The sequence below is a fragment of the Pectinophora gossypiella genome, chromosome 18 (assembly GCF_024362695.1).
Source record: "Pectinophora gossypiella chromosome 18, ilPecGoss1.1, whole genome shotgun sequence".
Lineage (NCBI taxonomy): Eukaryota > Metazoa > Arthropoda > Insecta > Lepidoptera > Gelechiidae > Pectinophora > Pectinophora gossypiella.
In genome coordinates, this window is record NC_065421.1 from 7,733,619 (window position 1) to 7,754,707 (window position 21,089).

The 21,089-nt window shown below is 36.4% G+C and overlaps 1 protein-coding gene across 2 annotated transcripts in view; it reads right to left on the reverse strand.

The window, feature by feature from the left end:
* LOC126374783 (hemicentin-2-like) overlaps nucleotides 1–21,089 on the reverse strand; it is a 214,236-nt gene that overhangs the window by 15,670 nt on the left and 177,477 nt on the right. For both annotated transcript variants that reach the window (XM_050021497.1, XM_050021496.1), the window contains exons 6-12: nucleotides 19,493–19,699; nucleotides 16,824–16,969; nucleotides 15,741–15,891; nucleotides 15,041–15,171; nucleotides 11,611–11,770; nucleotides 7,064–7,225; nucleotides 1,730–1,864 (exon numbers count right to left, since the gene is read on the reverse strand). In XM_050021497.1, the coding sequence (XP_049877454.1) occupies nucleotides 1,730–1,864; nucleotides 7,064–7,225; nucleotides 11,611–11,770; nucleotides 15,041–15,171; nucleotides 15,741–15,891; nucleotides 16,824–16,969; nucleotides 19,493–19,699 (1,092 nt within the window). The remainder of the gene's footprint in view (nucleotides 1–1,729; nucleotides 1,865–7,063; nucleotides 7,226–11,610; nucleotides 11,771–15,040; nucleotides 15,172–15,740; nucleotides 15,892–16,823; nucleotides 16,970–19,492; nucleotides 19,700–21,089) is intronic.

Consider the following 21,089-nt stretch of genomic DNA (forward strand, 5'->3'; position numbering starts at 1 on the left):
TTTATGAAGATGTGTTCGAAAGTGTATTCAGAACTTTAATTTTATTCGCATTCTACTTTAGAAAGCAGAAGACGTAAAGATGGCTTTTTTATATTTTGTTTTAGATAATGAGATGAGCTCTTCCCATTTGCGTGGAACAGGAATATTCAGATTTGAAACATGGGATAAATTTTGGTGTTTCCAAATTATTGGCAAAATAATTGGAATATTGATGCATCTTTGGTTACTTTACATAAATGATTGTATAATGGAAGGCACATCAATTATTTATTTATGTTTGGTATATAAAAAGATGGGTTTGCTCTTGAAACCATCCTCCCTTTTGGGTTAAGAGACTGTCGCTCTAGCTTAACCAGAAGCATAGAATAAGCAATATTACTACGTATAAAATGGCAACTTCCCGCTCCCCACCAATGGCTAAGCTAAGCTTATCTCACCCCCTTGCTTTAATCTTCAATCGTATGGGCGACAGTCGTTCACACACAATTACACGTATACGATAACGTCAATGTGTAGTGTATATATAAAACGAGGTGTTTTGTATGAAGTGCCCGGGGTGTACCAGGAGGTGCCTATTTAAGCTTGCCTCAAACTTATGTTATAAGATGAAGGAAACACCGATGGAGGAAATGCCTTCCACTGCTTGGCTGTGCGCATTATAAAAGATGAAGCGCAGCGCTTGATGCGAATTTCGGGCTCTTAAGAATACACCGAACACCTATAATAATAACATTCAAATAACAACATCTTCGCCTCACAAATATGTAAGGTATAACTCCACGTGCAAACTAAATAGTTTACCTCCACATTAAACTTTAAAATAATACATTCAATTATAATTCCCGTTGCAAACACAACGCCGGTGTCAGCAACATCTTCCCAAAGAAACCACGACTTAATAAAGACCACCTGCTTCTGCAAATGAAATTTCTTAATAGCGGGGGAATCTGAAATCGGTTTATCCACCCTCCAGAACCCAGGTTGTCGTTTTGAATAGTCAAATTTCTTGCATGAATGTTATATTTGTTCTGAAATCTCGCGGTGACAGAACAAAGCGCTTCTCCGAATCGTTCTGAAAATTCAGTGCGTTTTCGTATTGCGAACATTAGTAAATTAAACTATGGAAATACGAAGTATCACGTCTGCATACTCGAAGGGATAGGCAACAGAATACACACTCCTCGCCAGCTGTGGTTAAGTCCCATGTAACATGAGGCGTGCCTAATGTCTGTTTCACGCGTTTTCCTAATTTAATTTGACCTACCTAAAACTATAATTTTCTTTACTCGATTTCCCTTGAATTAAATCTCAAAAATTTATCACAAATTAGCATGTTGAATGAAGTATTATTATGTCAATCTAGAGAAAAAAAGGAGTAACTTATGCAAATATTTCTCTCCCCCCCTCCCCTCTCTCTCTCCCCACCCCATCTCCCATCTCCCTCCCTCTCTCTCTCTCGTTTTCCCTCCCCCTTCTCTATATACTTGGCATTTATTATTCCCATCTGATGGTGGGGTCTGTCTTCTTCGTATTTTCTTCCACTTCGCTCTATCGGATTTGTTCAAATATTTATAGAACATAAATAAATAAATACATAAAACATCAGCGCAAGTTGCTTTTGATTACTTGTGGCTCTGCCCACCCCGTTAGAGATTACTCGCGTGAGCTTGTGTATAATACTTAAAGTACGTAGAATTCAGAAGAATAAACGATTGTTAGATAGCCTTACCTGCTGGGACGATCTGAAACACGCAAGGTTGGGCCTGGCCCCCGACTGTGTTGGTCCCTCTACAAGTCAGCGCCCCATAATCCCTCTCGCTGGCTGGTGTGTACCGAAGCTCGCTTATACTCCCGTTGATTGTTCCTATGAAAAAGAAAATACATTACATACATACATAATCTCATGACTACATCCCAATTGGGGTAGTCAGAGGTACATCCGTCACAAGATGAACTAAGTACCCACAATACGGTAGTTTTCAACTAGTCAAATAAGTAACTTTTTATTAAACGACAAAACACGCAATTACTATGGAACTGTGACGTCATAGAAAAATGCGACAAAATGTCGTACTTATACACATACATTTACATTTTTCTTTATTAAAATTCGTAAATAAGTTAAATATAAAAAAAGAAAATGTCTTTTGTCACATTTAGATTTGTTTTTATTTAGTAATCAGAATTTAATAAAAAAAAAATTTTTTTGTTATTTTTTTATCTTTGACCTAGGAAACTACCCAATTCACCGAACTTTCAGTTAGACCATGTTTGATGATGAGCCGTAACGCCATCTATATCCTCGTAACGCCCGGATTTCCAGACACAATAGTTAAACAATGGGATTTGGATTTTAAAAGGCATCTGGGCCTTACGACCATAATGGTCAAGCCAACGGTGTTAGTAACCCATTTTTGCAAGTCCGATACCGGGGTTTGAACCAGCGCTCCCCGTTTGAGCAGCAAGCCGGTTAACCACAGTCACTAGACTGTTGATAAAAATACACTAAGAAATCTATTAACATAACATAAACTGCCTATATACGTCCCACTGCTGGGCACAGGCCTCCCCTCAATCAACCGGAGGGGGTATGGAGCATACTCCACCACTGCGGGTTGGTGGAGGTGTTTTTACGGCGAATAGCCGGGACCAACGGCTTAACGTGCCCTCCGAAGCATGGAATCATCTTACGTTTTCGGACAATCAGGTAATTCAAGCCTGAAAAGTCCTTACCAAACAAAGGACAGTCTCACAAAGTGATTTCGACAATCTCCCCATCGGAAATCAAACCCGGACCTCCAGATCGTGAGCCTTGCGCTCTAACCACTAGACCACGGAGGCTGTTGTTCTTGTTGCTTTCTGTGTTTAATCAATAATATTCCTCTGTGCTCATATTTTCACCACCCTTATGCTGTCAATTTAGATTCAACATTAAACACACTATATAAGGTGCTAAACTGGAGAGTATGTGCTCTAAATGGGTGAATATGAATGAAGTTTTCGACAAGAGTGGAAGAAACGAAAGTGGTATGTTAGGATCGTAGTAAGTGAAATTCCGTGGACTCTGCCTACCCCAAAGGGAAATAGGCGTGATCTTATGTATATATTAAGTACTAAAGAGAGATTCACACCTCTTAACCATGAGTTTATTGTCATCTGCTTTGTTTAGACGTTTGCGAAATATACCTATAGACAATATTGTTTACTTAGATAACAAAATAGGATATTTGACTGGGTCAAATAGAAATTATAAAATGTTAATCTAGAAATAGAAGCTGGTCTAAGATTATCAAAAATCAATCCCATTTCCCAATCCCAAAAGGACGACGTTTGACCGCTTTTATCGATGACGTCACAGGACAGTACTTCCATACAAAATTCGAAGAAAACCTTCGTTTTGACGTTTCGTAAAAAGTATCTCATTGGACTAGTAGGTCGTCAAGTAACCTTGCAATAGAATAACACACGATAGCAAAAGCGTCCAATAATTAGATCGATATACGAATTAAATCGATATTCATATCTCTCGAAATTGAAAGGTAACAGATAACTCATCCACTATGGTATTAACTGGGTACTAAATACCTCTTGCTTTGTTGCTTATTTCATTTGGTCCAGCTATCCTAATGGACGCCATTTCGTAGAACGGTATTTAGATTTCCATGAAACAAACAAGAGAAAGGAATTCTCTTAAAGAATTAGTTTTCATGAAATTACATACTGCATTCTCTTTACAAATTGCTTATTTTATAATAGAGCTTAATTTATTATTAACATGATATTATTATAACTTCACGATTATATCCCAATTGGATAGTCAGAGGTACATTCATCGTAAGATGAACTAAGTACCCACACCTCATTGAGTTTGTATACATAAAATAATTATATTATTTAGAAGATATTTATCAGATAAAAATAGAGGTATTGAGAATTTGAGAAATAGTATTACGGTATATACAGGGTGTCAGTGACATCGTAACGAATACTGAGGGGGTTGATTCAGACCATGAGTTAATATCACATAGAATTTCCCGTCGCGAAATTCATGATTTTTTTTTGTATTTTTTTAATTATTTTGAATTCTATACTTTCGATCGAAAATTCCACTTGGTATTAACTCAGAATAATAAGCTGAATCATGCTTCTCAGTATTCGTTACGATGTTATTTATACCCCGTACAAGTACATACACGTAGCCATACAAGTAGGTATGGGTGTTAGTACACCGTAACGAATACTGAGCGGGATGGTTCAGACCATGATTCTGAGTTGGTATCAAGTAGAATTTCCTGTCGGAAAATTCATGCAGAGTGTTTTTTTTTATTATTTTTATATTTTCAGTTTCGTACTCCGGCCAAGTAGTTAATGCCATCTGCGGCAAATCTACAATAAGCCACGTCAAAAAAAAAAAACAGTTTCGTACATTTGCGACGGAAAATTTCATTTGATATCAACCGAAAATCATGGTCTGAATCATCCCTCAAAATTTTCGTTACGATGTCACTAACATCCTGTATTATACGAAAGCATATAAGTACCCAACTTTAAATAGTCTCATTCAAATAACACGTCTCGGCCACTTTCTATATTGAAGTTCATTTTATTTCACAGTCTAATATCGGATAGTGTTTTACAGCTGCTATATAGTATGAACAGTCTGACCCGTTCAGAACTGAACTGAACTCCACACGCGTCCATATCCATAACTTTAGTGAGTTCATGTACTCCAAGGAGTGGAATAGTTGCGAAGGAATTCTATTTTTATTCTACAAATTTCCTTTATTTGACAGAGTCACATTTGAAATAGCATTTATAGAGAGAAACACCGAGTTTCGTTTAACTTCTATAGTTTTTGTTACAAGTTGACTATTACAACTAAAATTTTGTAGCCATAGAGGCAGCCAATCAGCTCGGGACACCAAACACTTCAGGACCCCGATACCGACCCAGCCGGCGTGGTTGACGATTTCCCTCAATCAGAGCTTATCTCTATTGACCCACTAGGGTCGATTAATTCTTTCAAATATTTTTTCTCTCAGACGACGCCCTGAGCCGAGGTTCGCGCCCAACTGGGCACCCCCAGGCCTGTGGCCTTAAACGTTGTACCGGGTGAGAGCGTTCAGCGCTCCCCATTTGTCCGGCCAAGTAGTTAATGCCATCTGCGGCAAATCTACAATAAGTCAAAAAAAAAAGAAATGTTGTCTAATAAAAAACATAATTAACAAAGAAAATATCAAATTGGTTCCCAAAGTCATAGAACAACAATACTATTAAACAGTAATTATTCTAAAAAGAGTAAATAATTAAGGTCAATAAATGATCGCCTTAATTGAATCAAATTAAATAATACTTTATTGCACAGAATTGAATAGACCCCGCACTAGGGAAACCCTGTATCGCTGAGGTCCTGAACACACAAAATAAACAAACATTTAGCAATAGTACAGCCAGGAGCCTTATTGTTCTGAACAAATTTTCTCCAGGCAACCACTTACAGGAATCACGGTGACGGTGGAACATCAACGGATATAAACAACAGTTAATATTTATACACTGTACTTAATAATACATACTCAATATACAGGTTGGCCCAAAGGTTCAAGTTCAAAATTAAAATTAAATAGAGGCGTTCATTGATTGGCTACCAGAAACACCCCATGTATGTTCAACGATTAAGTATTTACAGTTTAAGAGATATTCAAATTCAAATTCAAAAATATCTTTATTCAGTAGGTAACATAGTTACACTTTGAATCGTCAATTTTACATAACGAACGTCTCATCCGCCTAAAACTACTGCAGCTTCTCACAACCTGTATAGCCGGGGAAAAGAAGCTGCAAAAAAAACCTCGGCACAGGGCCCTAAACGTTCTTTAAAAAAATAAAAATAAACATCAATAATTATGACTCATTGTGTACCTTTTTCAAGATTTTCTACCTGACTTTAGAAATCATTAATGTATCGCGATTCCTTTCTTTAATTATTTTATTTAACTTCATACGTAATCTTTAGAAAATGACCCACTAGCTGAAAAAATAAAAACAGCCAAATCAAAGATTGAAAATAAGTTATTGGAAGTCAAAGTGAGAATTCGATCAAAGTTGTTACAGTTGTTAAAAGTTCGCCGAAGAATAATAAACTCAACAGGTTCTCATGGGCCCTTAAAGTAATTCTAAAAACTGCTCTTTAATAGGCTTTTAGAAACGTAATAAAAAAGTGCCCATTTAGGGACAAAAAACGAAATAATTTGCCCCCAAAGATTGAAATACAGGCAGAATTTCCCAAAGAATTTGTCTCAAACTCGGTAGCTTCTTCTTTTTAACGTTGATAAAGTAGTAAATTATCAGTACGATGGAGAGGAGCCACCAACAGCATCCTGGTGCACGATCGAGGTTGAACTTGCGACCTCAAATCTAAACGCTATTGAAGGTAAAAGGGAGTATTAGAATTATACAGGATATTAAATAGGACTGACAGGATATGGGGATACCGTCGTATAGGGAGCCACTTTAGCTGCGCACGATACTCGGAGACGTGGTCGATCTTGCGCAAGCAAAACGAAAAACGAATGGGTTAATTATCTCCAGACCTAATGTGCCCATCACGCTCACAGCATTAATAATTCTTGAATATTTTTTTTAATTTAGTAATTCTTTCACCTTTGTTATTCCAATTTCAAATTCAAAAATATCTTTATTCAGTAGGTAACATAGTTACACTTTGAATCGTCAATATTTACATAACGAACATAAAACTACTGCAGCTTCTCACAACCTGTATAGCCGGGGAAAAGAAGCTGCAAGAAAAACCTCTTTAAAATTTTCTTTAAAAAAAGACGAAAAACGGTACATAACACAACATAAGCAGTCCATATACGTCCTGCTGGGCACAGGCCTCCCCTCAATCAACCGAAGAGGGTATGGAGCGTACTCCACCACGCTGCACCACTGCGGGTCGGTGGCGGTGTTTTAACGGCTAATAGCCGGGCCCAACGGCTTAACGCGCTCTTCGCAAGTACAAACGGTATTGTGAAGAAAAATATGCAATGAAAATTCTTACCATATCTAGCAGGCGAGACATTGAAGCTCTCACCACTATTGTTGAACTGCCATAAGAACGTGACTTCAGCAGGATCAGCGTGGACCGAGCATCGCACGCGCAAAGCTTCGTCCAACGCCGCTCCCACAACTTGCGGCGTCGGCTCCGCGCATACGGGAGCAACTATAAAAAAAACCAAGTTACTTAATCCAAATAAAAAACATATAAAAATGTAGAAAAAAAAGCTCATAATGATAGATATTAACAAGTTTTGAATCCATTATAAGAATGAAAGAAAATAAGTCCAATAATGGGAATTTCCTTCCCAATAGACTTACTAATCATTATTAAGTATAGTCAGCAAGTATTGAATGTTCATTACCTACCGGAAGAAATTTCGTAAAGTAAAATTCGAAAAATGTGAGGCCATTTACCTATTTTTAAACTAGATCCCTATCAATGTTCCTATTAGGCCAGTATTATTTATAGGCATTTTACGACTTTTTTATACCTCCCGTTAGAACAATGTTACAATTGAATGCGTATAAAAATAGTGCGTACGTGTTTTCGTGTTTCGTTCACCACTCTACTGTTTATAGCGGGCAATCGTAAAGAGTCGAAAACCCATAAAAGCATAAATTTAAAATATCCACGCAGAGCTTTCCTGCTCTGAAGCGATAAATATAAATCATGGGGCAATTATATCGTTCCGAATTATTTCTTCTTTCTACGCATCGTTAATTATAGGTGATACATGGTTGTAACGTTGCTAAGCCGTGTTTATGTATTAATTTGTATATTTTGTACTGTTATTCTTGTTATTTAAGCTTCGTATGTTATGTTTTTACCAGTTACGTATGTATCTACCTAACCCTAATCGTGGGTAAAATAATATCTTCAGTTTTAATGTCGTTAACATTTGTGTCCTCTTTAGTTTTTCCTTGTAATCAAGTTTTGAATTTTGTTTCATATAAAAATACCAAAGGAAAACAGAATTGTATAAAATCATATTATTATACTTGTACTGAATGCTTCATTTAATATCTGACGAAAGCTAAACCAGAAGGATTGTAGGTAATTTAGTTACATTAGATGTTTCTACACAATCAATAGGGCGCAATTTTCTACCAAAAGGGTAACTGGTTAAAGAATATGACTTCCTGTCTACGTTTGATGTACATGGACTATTACAGCATGGCTATACGGTTAATTTGCCCCGACTTGGATGCGAGCGGGCATTCACTCGCATGTGCTCGCCTGTTTACGCCTATTCCAAGACTCGGCTGACTGCGGAAGGAAGTGGTGCGATGCGCTAATATAGGATCGCGCAATAAATCTTACCCCGGACACGGTTGTTGATTTACATAGCCCGCGGAATAATGACTGCCTCCAATTCAACCTCATGTATTTTATTTTACACTCTATCAAAAAGTAAAATAAACGGCTCACGGGAAGCCGATTTTGTTTACAGATACGCGGACTTTCGTAATTGCAGCAATACAGCTGTCAGTAAATTACATTTGATTTGTTATTAAATATTTCAGTCAACTTTTGTTGAATTTTTTAGTTGACTGAATTTTGACGGAATCCATGATGTTTGGGAAACCACTGGAATGTTCTTTGGGAAAGTTCCCGGCAGTAAAAAGGCACAAAACTTATGTAGAAAGAGCTTTATTACCTAAATTTTAAGCAGATAAGACCAGAATACAAGAATGAACAATTTGAGAAACAAAATAAATTTTTGTTAAATAACCATGTCTTAGTGAGACTCTGATCCTGCAGTCAAATTGCTTATGCTATTTTCCAGGACATTGCATTTATACCCGTGTTATTTAAGGCCTTAATAATAATAAATAAATAGTGTCCTCACTATTAAAGAATATTCCCTCTTTGGGAACATTCCCGGGATCGGAACATTTCAAACTTTTCCAGAAATTTATGACAATTATCGTTGTGTTTGTACTTAAATTATTTTCGTCACATTTTTTTCAACACATAATTGTCCAAGTAAAAAGAATTAAATACACTTGGTGTCACAAATTGTAGTGTACTTTTTCACAATTATATTGTTAATAATCTATAAAGAGCAATTTTTTTTAATGGTTATTTCAGCCGCGTAGCCGTACCAATTGCACGTTTTAAGCTCTATTCAGAACATCTAACCAAATATCTGGGTTCACAAAAGGTTCGAACAAATGTTTCACGGGGATTTGTTTGAGAATTTATTCCGAACGGGCGAACTAAAACAAAGCTACGAATTAAAGCGAGGCGGAACAGATTGCGAGTACAAAGTTATACGCCCGTGGTAATATTAGGCAATAATTTCGATGATTTAGTACTCTACCCTCAGTGCCAATTACAACTGAAGGAAGGAAGTGGGGCACATCGATCGCAGCCGCAATCATTTGAATATAGCGAACACCCGAATACACCTCGACAGGTATTTATTACACAGTAATTCATACTATAGTGACATTTTACTGCGGAGATACATGTCTTTGTCCGTTTATTATAGAGGGGATGCAAATGAGCCGTCGGAATTCCTAAGCCGACGTTAACGGCTTTCGAATGTGAGAGCAATCAAAGTTATATGGCTGTAGGACCACAATATTTCCGAGATTCAAATACTATTATAGTATTTGACAAATACCTGAAATAATTTCGCTTGAAAAATGTATTCGTCTACCTATAAATTAATACCAAGGAAGTTAAAAACGCCACATCAAAGCAATTCATTTTAAAAAACAGTATTTCTATTTGACATTTGTTTGCATTACTCACTTACTTTATATGAATGTCAAATTGCAATATTGCTTTGCTTTTTTAAATGAATTGCTTCGATGTGGTACATAAACTTTTTAATTCCCGTAAGAAAAGTGTCTCAAATTAGTATAAAATAACTTCCAGTCATTAAGGGAATGAGTAAGTAGGTACTTACCTTAAATTGATATTTATAAATCTTAATTATTAATACAAGTCCTTAATAAATTTGCCCGATGAGGTAGTTAACAGACTAAAGAAATAATATTATATATTATAAAGTATTTATATCAGAGTTTGTAAATTACGAAAAATAATTAGGAACAAACAGCATTTTAATTAACGAAATTAAAGTGTAAGTGTTTCGTAAACCTACATATTGCTATATTCTGTGTAGATACGACATTTCATGGCCGTGCATGAAAAGCTACAATATTTCCAAGGAATACCAGTAATAAAACTTTAAATTGGTATGCAGTGTAAAATTACAGGTAAAACCCAGTTGGAAATATGAACAGCATTGGTTATTTCATGGAAGCTATGCATAATATTTGCAGAATGCACCAAACTGCTAATACAGAATCGTTAGTGAAATAAACCTTATATAGCTATGGGAAATAATCAAAATACATCTATTTACCACCGGGGTAAGTAAAGACTATGGCATTCCTTTTGCATTCGATCCTGACATACTTCTCTCGCTTCCTCCACATTCATCAATCATTTCATACACGCACGCCGGGTCAGAGTAGATCATACTAAACAGTTTTGTTTATGAGGAAAATAGGAGTTTTTGTCTGGTTACAAAGCCCTTGATTATACAAAAATACGTGATTATTGCGTTAGTTTTCAACTTTGGAATAAAGGTTTATAGAAATGCTTTCAATGATCTGTACATAACATTCATTCAATAAATTTAATATTCTGAAGTATGGCGAAGTTTCCCAACATCGACAGTTTGTCCTCTAGGGCCTTACAGAACAGCCTTATTTCAAAAACTATTTATTTTTGTGATGGAACAACATATTATAAACGATTTTCGGAGTTTTTCCTTTACCTGAGCTGTCCTTTATCTGAACCTTCCAACAAAACAATATTGACAATTGTATGCGTACATCGGGAATTCAGAAAACTTGATTTTTATACAGCTTCTTGGTACCGCGGACATAAGTATTGCATGTTAATTTCAACTTGATACATCAAGCATTTCCACCAAAATGGCCTTGACAGACAGACGGACAAACAGACACGGACAGACGGACGGGCAACAAAGTGATATAATGGTCCTGTTTTTATTTTTGAGGTTCGGAACCCTGAAAACCACAAAGGTTGATTGAGAGGAGACATGTGCCCAGCAGTGGGACGTATAAAAGCTGTTTATGTAAAAAACGATTGCCTCCACAATAATAATCAGTAAACAGCCTCCGTGGTCTAGTGGTTAGAGCGTTAGGCTCACGATTTAGATGGGGTTTTTATTGTATCAACATTTTTATGGGCTTGTGAAAAATAAACATTTACTTAGTTACTTACTCATACACTGTTTTGGTTGCGCAATCGCGGTGGTGTTTATTTTTATTTTTCGATACGTTTGACTACAATATTACCTGATGTCCTAAGATTGCTTGCCTAGTAATTGCGTTTTCACTCTAGCCTTGAAAGCTCTAAGATTTTCTTTTGGAAATTTAAACTGCGGCAGGTTATAATCCTCTAGAAAAGCACTTACTCCTATACTAAATAAAGGCATGAGTTAGGTGAAGGTAGGTAAGGTAGGTAGGCGTAGGTATTCTAAATTATAACTAGCTACTTACATTGTACTCTCAGCTTAACCACCTCACTAGAGGTCTCTCCTCTGGAGTTGGCGGCTTTACAGGAGTATCCGCCGGCGTCTTTCCTGGTCACCTTCTGAAGGACTAAGGATCGAGTGCTGAGGATGACTCCCGACGTCATGTTCTGGAGTACTGGCCTGTCCTGTATATTGAAAAGTATATATTATTGGTCGACATAATTATAATGGACAATAAGGGAATGGTGACAAGAGTAATAAAATGCTTCGTATCTATATAATATATAACCGTCAGAATGGCCGATCACTCGGTCGGCGTATTTAAAGTTGAAATGGTACTCAATCAGTACTGCCCTATTAATGCCGCTTACATTACAAAAAACAATCAAAATCTAATCAGCTCGCGACAGCAAAACTTTGATCCGTGTCTGGGTTTATGATTTATCCTTTAATGGTTATCAAATTCAAATTCAAATTCAAAAATATCTTTATTCAGTAGGTAACATAGTTACACTTTGAATCGTCAATTTTTTACATAACGAACGTCTCATCCGCCTAAAACTACTGCAGCTTCTCACAACCTGTATAGCCGGGGAAAAGAAGCTGCAAGAAAAACCTCGGCACAGGGCCCTAGACGTTCTTTAAAAAAATAAAAATAAACATAAAATATTGATATACAATTGATTAATTTAGCTGCCTAATATCAGTTCTCAGACAGTTAATCCCATGCATTCATATCTTCTAAATAATCACTAACTTTATAATAACCTTTTTTGTAAAGTTTTTGTTTAACTAGTGTCTTAAAGCAGTTGAAAGGCAAATTCTGAATGTCAATGGGAATCTTATTGTAAAAACGTATACATTGCCCCTTAAAAGATTTAGTAATCTTATGTAATCGACTGACTTGTAAAGCAAGTTTATTTTTATTCCGGGTATTAACAATGTGCCGATCGCTATTTTTTGCAAATAATCCTATATGTTTTTTTACATATATTAAGTTTTCAAAGATATATTGTGATGCCAAAGTTAAAATATTAATTTCTTTAAATTTATTTCTAAGTGACATCTTGGGTCCCAATTTGTAAATCGCCCGAATGGCCCGCTTTTGCAGAACAAAAATGCTGTTCACATCTGCAGCATGACCCCACAGCAAGATGCCGTACGACATTAGACTGTGGAAGTAGGCAAAATAAACTAATCGCGCGGTTTCTACATCGGTTATTGAACGAATTTTTTTGACCGCGAATGCTGCTGAGCTGAGCCTTTTGGACAACTTATCAATATGGGGACTCCATTGCAGCTTAGCGTCCAAAGTAATTCCCAAAAATACAGCAGTATCCGTGAGGTCCAATTCCTTATTTTTTACAATAATAGAATCGAGGGGCCTACTAACATTCGATAACGTAAAATAAACATATTTTGTTTTATTTTCATTAAGTAGCAGGTTGTTTACAGTAAACCAATCCACTACCTCTGAAATGGCGTTGTTTACATCGTCAAAGGAATCTTGTCGTCTCTTTACTTTAAAAAGTAAGGAGGTATCATCTGCAAACAGCACCACCTCATGTTTTACAAGACTAGGTAGGTCGTTTATGTAAACTAGGAATAGAAATGGACCTAGAATTGCGGTCCCTGCGGGACGCCTATAGTGACGTTAGATCCACACGATCTGGAGCCATGCACATCAACCCTCTGAACGCGGCCACTAAGGTACGACTCCAAAAGAGCGATGGCATTATCTGTTATTCCATAGTGACGAAGTTTCGCGAGCAATATATCATGACAAACGCAATCGAAGGCTTTGGAAAGGTCACAAAAGACACCAATAGCATCTTTGGACTCCTCCCAAGCCTGAAAAACATGATTTATTAACTCAACACCAGCATCGGTTGTAGAGCGACCCTTTGAGAAACCAAATTGTTTATTAGACATTAAATTGTTTAAATTGAAATGTTGAAGTAATTGCAGTAATAAATTTTTTTCAAATATTTTACTAAGCGTGGGTAGTATAGATATTGGTCTAAAATTAGTAGGGTCAGAAGTACTACCAGCTTTAAACAATGGAATGACTTTACTGTGCTTCATTAAATCTGGAAACACACCATTGTCTACACATTTATTAAATATGCATGATAGATAGGGAGCTATGCAATCAATCACGGAGTTAATGACTTTAACAGAGAGACCATGAAGATCTGCAGTCTTTTTGATTTCTAAAGATTTAAAAGCTCTTAAGACGTCCCTAGGACTCACGTGTGTAAATGTTAGTTTATCTACTTTGGACGTATCTATGTGCTCCCTTACAAGTGATTGAGCGAGTGCAGGAGATGACTTCAAGTCCTTGGTAGTTGAAAATGGAATGTCAGTAAAGAATTTTTCAAAAGCTTCAGCAACTTTCTTATCATTTGTGAGTAGTTTACCGTCAATTTGTAATTGATACTCGAGATCGCGTGCTTTGACTTTCCCATTTTCGCTATTTATAACTTTCCAAGTCATTTTAATAATATCTGAGCTACCTTTAATTTTACTGCTAACAAACATTGCAAACAAACATTATCGGTACCTCTCATTTCAGGCTTATTTGTATTTCGGTGTTGTATGCTCCTTCCCTGTGCAATAAAGTATTCTGCATTCTTAGAAAATTTGGTTCGATAATCGCAAGCCGTGTGTCCTTAATTTAACGCTCCCCTTTTGTCCAGCTAAAGTATATCTGATTTAAGACCACGCTCTTGTCGGTGTAGCATTTACCATTCTTGTCTATCAAAGGCCAATTCTTTCACTTCTTTATTAAGACATTACGTTCGCGTTCTCTTTAATCTGTTCCATGTAAATCCTTCTTCCCCTTCCCCTTCCTTTCTTTCCTTGTAGGTTCCCTTCTATGATGTTTTTTAATAAATTCGTCGTGTCTTATTAGGTGCCCAATCATCTTGCCTGTTCTGTCCTCAATAACTATCAACACTTGCCTCTTTTCCCTTACTCTTACTAGAATTTCCTCATTTTTCTTTCCGTCCAACGTATTCTTTCCATACTCCTCCAACACCATATGTCAAAGGCCTCGAGTCTCTCTCTCTGTCTCTGGTCAGTTACCCAGCTAACCATGATAAAATCTACCTATATACACATAAAACACAGACACATAACACACAGCGCACACACATATTCGTTACGACATTAAAGAAGCTTACCTAACTGGAGGAAAAAAGGACCTCGAATAAAAATTTCAAGAATAATATTTTGTATTCTTCATTTTCAATTTGAGGAATAAAATTATATATTACATTAGAAACAGAATGTAGAAAAAGGTAAATAGAAATGATTTTTTCAAGACTTCGAATGAAAAGATTTTTCAATAACATGACAGATATTTTTATTATTTAAAAGCAATGGTTTTTGCTTTTTAATATAAGTACGTCAACTATTTTTGCTGGTATGTAACTATGCGTAAGGATACTTACATTGTGAAACCAAGATATCCTGTGTTCTCTAGGATTGGCTTTCACGTTGCACTCGAAGTAGACATCATCACCTTCCTTGATGTCCTGCGGATTCAGCGTACTACCCAATGACAAGCTCACCAGTGGACTATCTGGAGGAAAGTACATTAGATATTTATAGTAAAATCTACTGAACATTGTAATAAAAAAAATGTTAAGCCTTCTAAAAAAACTATCATATAAATTTTGAAAAATATCTTGGTACTGGTGACATAGAGAAGAGTTAGGTAGCTGGAAAACGCATTTTTTTTTTCAGAGCAAATAATAATCGGCATAGTTTTTGTCCTTCAATGAATTCTATTATAATTGAATTAAAATAATAGCTACACACATACGTACATAAATATTCTTCTTCTCACGTGTGGGTTGTGAGGTGAATTACTAACCTCATCAACCCTGGTGTCAAGGTTATTATTGACCCGCCAAAAGCCCCTGACATAGCATGGCATGTAACGACTACTTACTTACATCAGTAAGTAGTAACCGGAACCAACGGCTTAACGTGCCTTCCGTTTTGAACAATCAGGTGATCAGCCTGAATTTTTTGTTATATGTCCCCACCGGGATTCGAACTTGGGACCTCCGGATCGTGAGCCCAGCGCTAAACCACTAAATCCAAAGCCAATCAAAATACAAGTAAGTAATAATAATGAATACTAACATACAACATTGAGCTGCAGCTGGTCATCGATAGCCTTTGCAGGCAGCGTGGGATTAGAAGCGACGCATTTCACAATGGATCCGTTGTCTTCAGGGTTCGGGCTGAATTTCAACGTGCTGACTGACCACGTCTCGTTCGAGTGTTCTATTACCTGGATCACAGAATATATTTTAATAGAAGAAAAGGCTTGTTTCACCACTTACATAAACATTAAACAGTCTATATACGTCCCACTGTTGGGCACAGGCCTCCCCTCAATCAACCGGAGGGGATATGGAGCATACTCCACCACGCTGCTTCACTGCGGGTTGGTGAAAGTGTTTTTACGGCTAATAGCCTGTACCAACAGCTTAACGTGTCATCTTACTTTTTCAGACAATCAGGTTATTCAAGCCTGAAAAGTCCTTACCAAACAAAGGACAGCCTCACAAAGTGTTTTGACCATTTCCCCATCGGGAATCGAACCTGGACCTCCAGATCGTGAGCCTGACGCTCTAACCACTAGACCACGGAGGCTGTTCCACCACTTATTATAAATCAATCTATCAAACTTTTGGGAGAAAGATTGTCAGCAAGTAATGAATGTTTTTTTTAATTAACATGTAGAATCATAGGCGATATTTTAATATAACACATCTTAGCAAACCCAAGAACCATCATAATACAATGTTACATAGATTTTTGTCATCCCATTCATACTCGTATACAACACATAACAGAGGAGTTAGCCAAGTTGCATACGATTTCGAAATGCGATAGCGTCGGTGATAAAAATGTATATGCTTGACATAAGATGACATGTTAGACCCATTATATTTTTATTACTGACATTTTCCGCAATGATTGGTATTCCCTCGTGTGGGAGAAAAGTCACAAATCTCCAGAAGACATTTTCAATTACAGTTCTGATTCTCGATTAGGAAACACGGTGATATATTTTTTAAAGCTTAAATAAGCTTCATTTCATAAAATTAAATAAAATTTAAATTTAAATTATTTTTAATTTTAATTTTATATTTTAATTTTTAATTTTATAGCACTCACCCGTACTTCGGGAAATTCATATTTTAAAATTAAATTTACCTTGGTCTTATCAAAAATCCTGTTGTCCTTGTACCAGATAATCTGAGCTGGCGGTCTGCTGCCTTCGGCGACGCAACGCAGAGAGCTTGGGGAGTTCGCGATCAGCTGTTGTGGTCGACTCAGAAGGGATACGGAGAGGGGTGCCACTGCCAACAAAGAAGTATGTTTAAGTAAGTGATCTTCTTCTATCGAGTGGGTTGTGAGGTGAATTACCAACCAGGGTCATGTTACTTTAGGAAAAAATATTCACAATCCTGCTGATATGGGAGCTAAAAATAGAGAAATAAAGCTACCTAATTAAGACGAAATCTCGGCTCGACGAATTAGCGTTAATTAATTGTTTCTAAGGTGACTCTTGGAGATGAGATTTACTTCAGACGATTTACCGGATTTCAGCTATATGTCGACAACATTTTTGCGATAATGATTTTATATTATAAATAGTTATCAATACCGTAATACGGTTTCCGTAGTCCAGTGGTTGCCAATGCTCAACCACTGGACCACGGAAGATCCGGAATCCGGAATCTTACGATCCGAAGTCTTGCGTTCGATTTCCAGTAGAGACACGTGAAACAAAAAATCTATTTGTGAGATTGTCGCTGTCAATGTTTTTGTTTTTTCAACAGATACTATAGATATTATGATTTTAAACATTTGAGTAAAACTTTGAAATCGACATGGAATCTAGTTTTACAGCCGCCTACGGTTAGGACGTTCACGAATTATAAAGATTTTCTTACGGTCTCCAACGGATCTAGCGCCTTGATGAGTGAAATGTCAATAAAAATAAAATAACTCCTGACGGTATCCATCAAATTAACAATACTCGTAAAAGACACGCCGTCACATTATATTCAATTATGTGGACATATCCAATTGCCAAGTTTATTATCCTTTTAACAATGTTTACAGCTCTGGCAGACCTACAATTAAATCAGAGAATGGGTACCTTTATACTTAATACCTTCAGGCACAGGGCTCTAGACATTCTTAAAAAAACATAAAATATAGTTATACAATTCAGGAAGGTACAATTCAGGTTCCCAGTCAGTTAATCCCATGCACTCAAATTTTCTAAATAATTATTAACTTTACAATAACATTTTTAATAATAACTACAAAGGTCCCAGTAATTCAAAATATTTAATGTCCGCTTGATTTAAGTAAAACGTACTTCAAAGTCTAATAGGTAAGAAATAAATTCGTAATTAAGAATTAATAATTTTGCCATTATTTGAACAAAATTCCCATCATTCTGACTAAAATATGCAAATTTAATTTAGAAGTACTAGTTCTAGCTCGGAAAGGGACTATTCCCAAAAAGTTTGTATTCAAGGTATTGAAGCTTAATTAGTATTGTTTTAATATGTATGCCACAAACAAATATAGCACTAACTAAAAATAATGTATTCTGTATATGTATAGAAATGTATAATTACCCTACCGCTTAGTATAAAGGAATTACCGCTACCAATGTTCAAAAGTAATGAAGTAAAAAGAAATCCAATTCGCCATTCCATTTACCTACTCTGTGGATGGATATTTAAATACGAGCACAGGACACTAAACTTCAATTTAATTTTTATACTTGTTGCTTATTGTGTGTTTATAGGATTTTATTGTTGATTTTAAATTAGATTTCAATTATTATTAAACATTCGTATAGTACATGGCAGAGTGAATGACTTTTATTGTGCAATGCAAGTTCTTTCCCAAAATAAGCTTTCAAAATAAATATTATACATAATCTAGAACTAACTATACGTTACGTCATGGCGACAGTGTTTTGTTGAAATGACTCACGGTTACCGTACTATACAAATCTATATAGATCGTTCTCTATCGGTATAATATTTCTTGTATTTGTGTAGGAATAATTTCTCGAGATTTTATTGTCCCTCTATAGAAAATTGTTTGAAATATTGTTACCGAAATTTTTGTTCTGACAAAATGAAACTCAAATAAGAGAGTTAGTGATGTGAAACCATATTAAGTCCATTTTCAGAATAGAATTGTAGTAGTGCCTTTTGGTCCATAAAATATTCTCCTATTTACTTGTCCATTCCCATTTGACCTTTATTCACTTGAAATAATGTTCAAGTGTACGAATGATGCGACCGTATTGTGCCTAATGTACCATGAATTACAAATACGTTTTTTCTCTCTATGTGAAATTTGTCAAACACCCCTTTGGGAAAGGTATGGTAAAAAGTTTTATAGGATGTCGTTTATATTTAGATGATAAAAAATACATTACGGCTGTAATGTTTATGGATGAAAAGTTTTGGGAAGACCCTTGACAGTGAAAGTCAGGACCACATTTCTGAAAACAATATGAGTATAAGTGTTCGAGTATTTTTGATGGATAATTTTATTTCGATATTCCTGAGGGTACGGGCAAACGCGTGACGTAAATATTAGCAACATCTCTCTAGAATCTCACGTTCGATTGACCAGAATAAAGCTTGGTTGTCATGCAATAAATTGTCATGAATAGTGCCACTACATACGCCCCAAATATAGTTCCAAAAATAACTTATACATAATGGGTAGTGCTGGATTATTTTTTACTTCTCAACGATTTCATAGATACAAAAAACTTACTAAGTACTGAAACGTTACTTCGATTTTTTCAAACCTAGGTCAATCTATATGTAAGTACTCACGGTTCATCTCAAGTCGCACGGCTTTTTCCTGCGGTGGAACAAGATGAGTGTTAGCAGCTCTGCACTTGAAGGTAGTATTGAGGTCATCCCTCCTCAAATGCTGGAGTTCCAGGCGGTTCACCATCACGTGGGTGTCGGTTTTAACGCCTATGTACTGAGGGGCTGGCGAGCCGTCGATCAACCAGGACACCACGGGCTCTGGGCGACCTGATGGGGACAGATTAGAAATTCAAAATTTAAATATACTTATAATAGAATCATTACAATAATGCGTCGAGCTTGTCTGCCTTATGAAGCACATAAGTACTAAACAGCTAAGTTGTCACTACAGATACAAAAGGTTGACTTCCTCTCCCGGCCAAGTACTTAATGCCATCTCCGGCCAAGTAGTTACGCCATCTGAGGCAAACCTACTATAAAGTCACAACCTACTATTATGTCGATAAACTGGTGTAGATACTTTCGGTACTTATGAAGTCGTAAAGTAAGTAAGAATAATTTTATTTAAATCTCCGTTATTCTGTAATATTGCTAAAAACTTCACAAAAATAGGTAAAACAATTATGCACTTAGGTTTTTAGATCATCTCTTCTATGCTAAGGAAATTATTCTAGCTAGGCAAACAGTTTCTTTCGCAGCTTCTTTTTCTTAAAATATTATACGCTAGAACTTTAACAAAAAGCTTCGTGTACAAGAGAACAATTTTATTAAAATGAGCGTTTAGCGGTTTTCAAGTTATTAGCAGGCTGTCAAAGAAAATGTAAAGATAAAATCAATACCCGCATAAGTATAGAAGTCATCCCCCTAGCATTATCCCGTTTTTCACAGAGTCCAATTACCTAACCTGATGATTTGACAGGTCCAGTTTTTTTACAGAAGCGACTGCCTGTCTGACTTTCCAACCCGCGAAGCATATAACAGCCTAATACAGGTTGGGTCACATACCTCCGAAAATGTATTTCTCGGGAATGTGGATTTCCTCTTGATGGTTTCCTTCACCGCTGAGCACGTGATAATCATTTATGATCCATACATGAAGTCAAAAACAAATTCAACAATCATTGGTTTAGGCTTGTATTGGATTCGAACCTGCGACTTCAAAGTGATATCAAGCGTTCTACCAACTGGGCTACCACGGCTCCCTTGCATAAGTATGGAAGAATAAAAGATAAATCAATCTCTAAAGTAGACATATACGTGAAGCATCAATTTAAATAACTTGATGTTAAAAGGAATTCTTTATGGTGTCTAATTCTCTAAGACAAACAAGAAAGACATTTCTGTAGAACAGGAAAACGTGTGAAGTTTTATCTTTTTCCACAAAATATAGCGGGTTTATCCCGTAGAAGGCCAGCGGGAGACGAAGGTGTTGCCCCATGACAAATAACTCGGAATCTAGGGAGAAGTTGCAGTCGCCATAATGTCTGAAATACGAGGGGACCTACCCTAACTTTTATAAAAGATCCAACAAAGCTTCCTCAGACTAGAATTCCTTGAGTAATTCTAGCTTTTGTCATTTGTACAGAGAAGTTTCAGATTAGCTTAGACTTCTGTTTGTTGTAGCAGTAAATTAGGAAGCAAACCAGAGAATTTAATT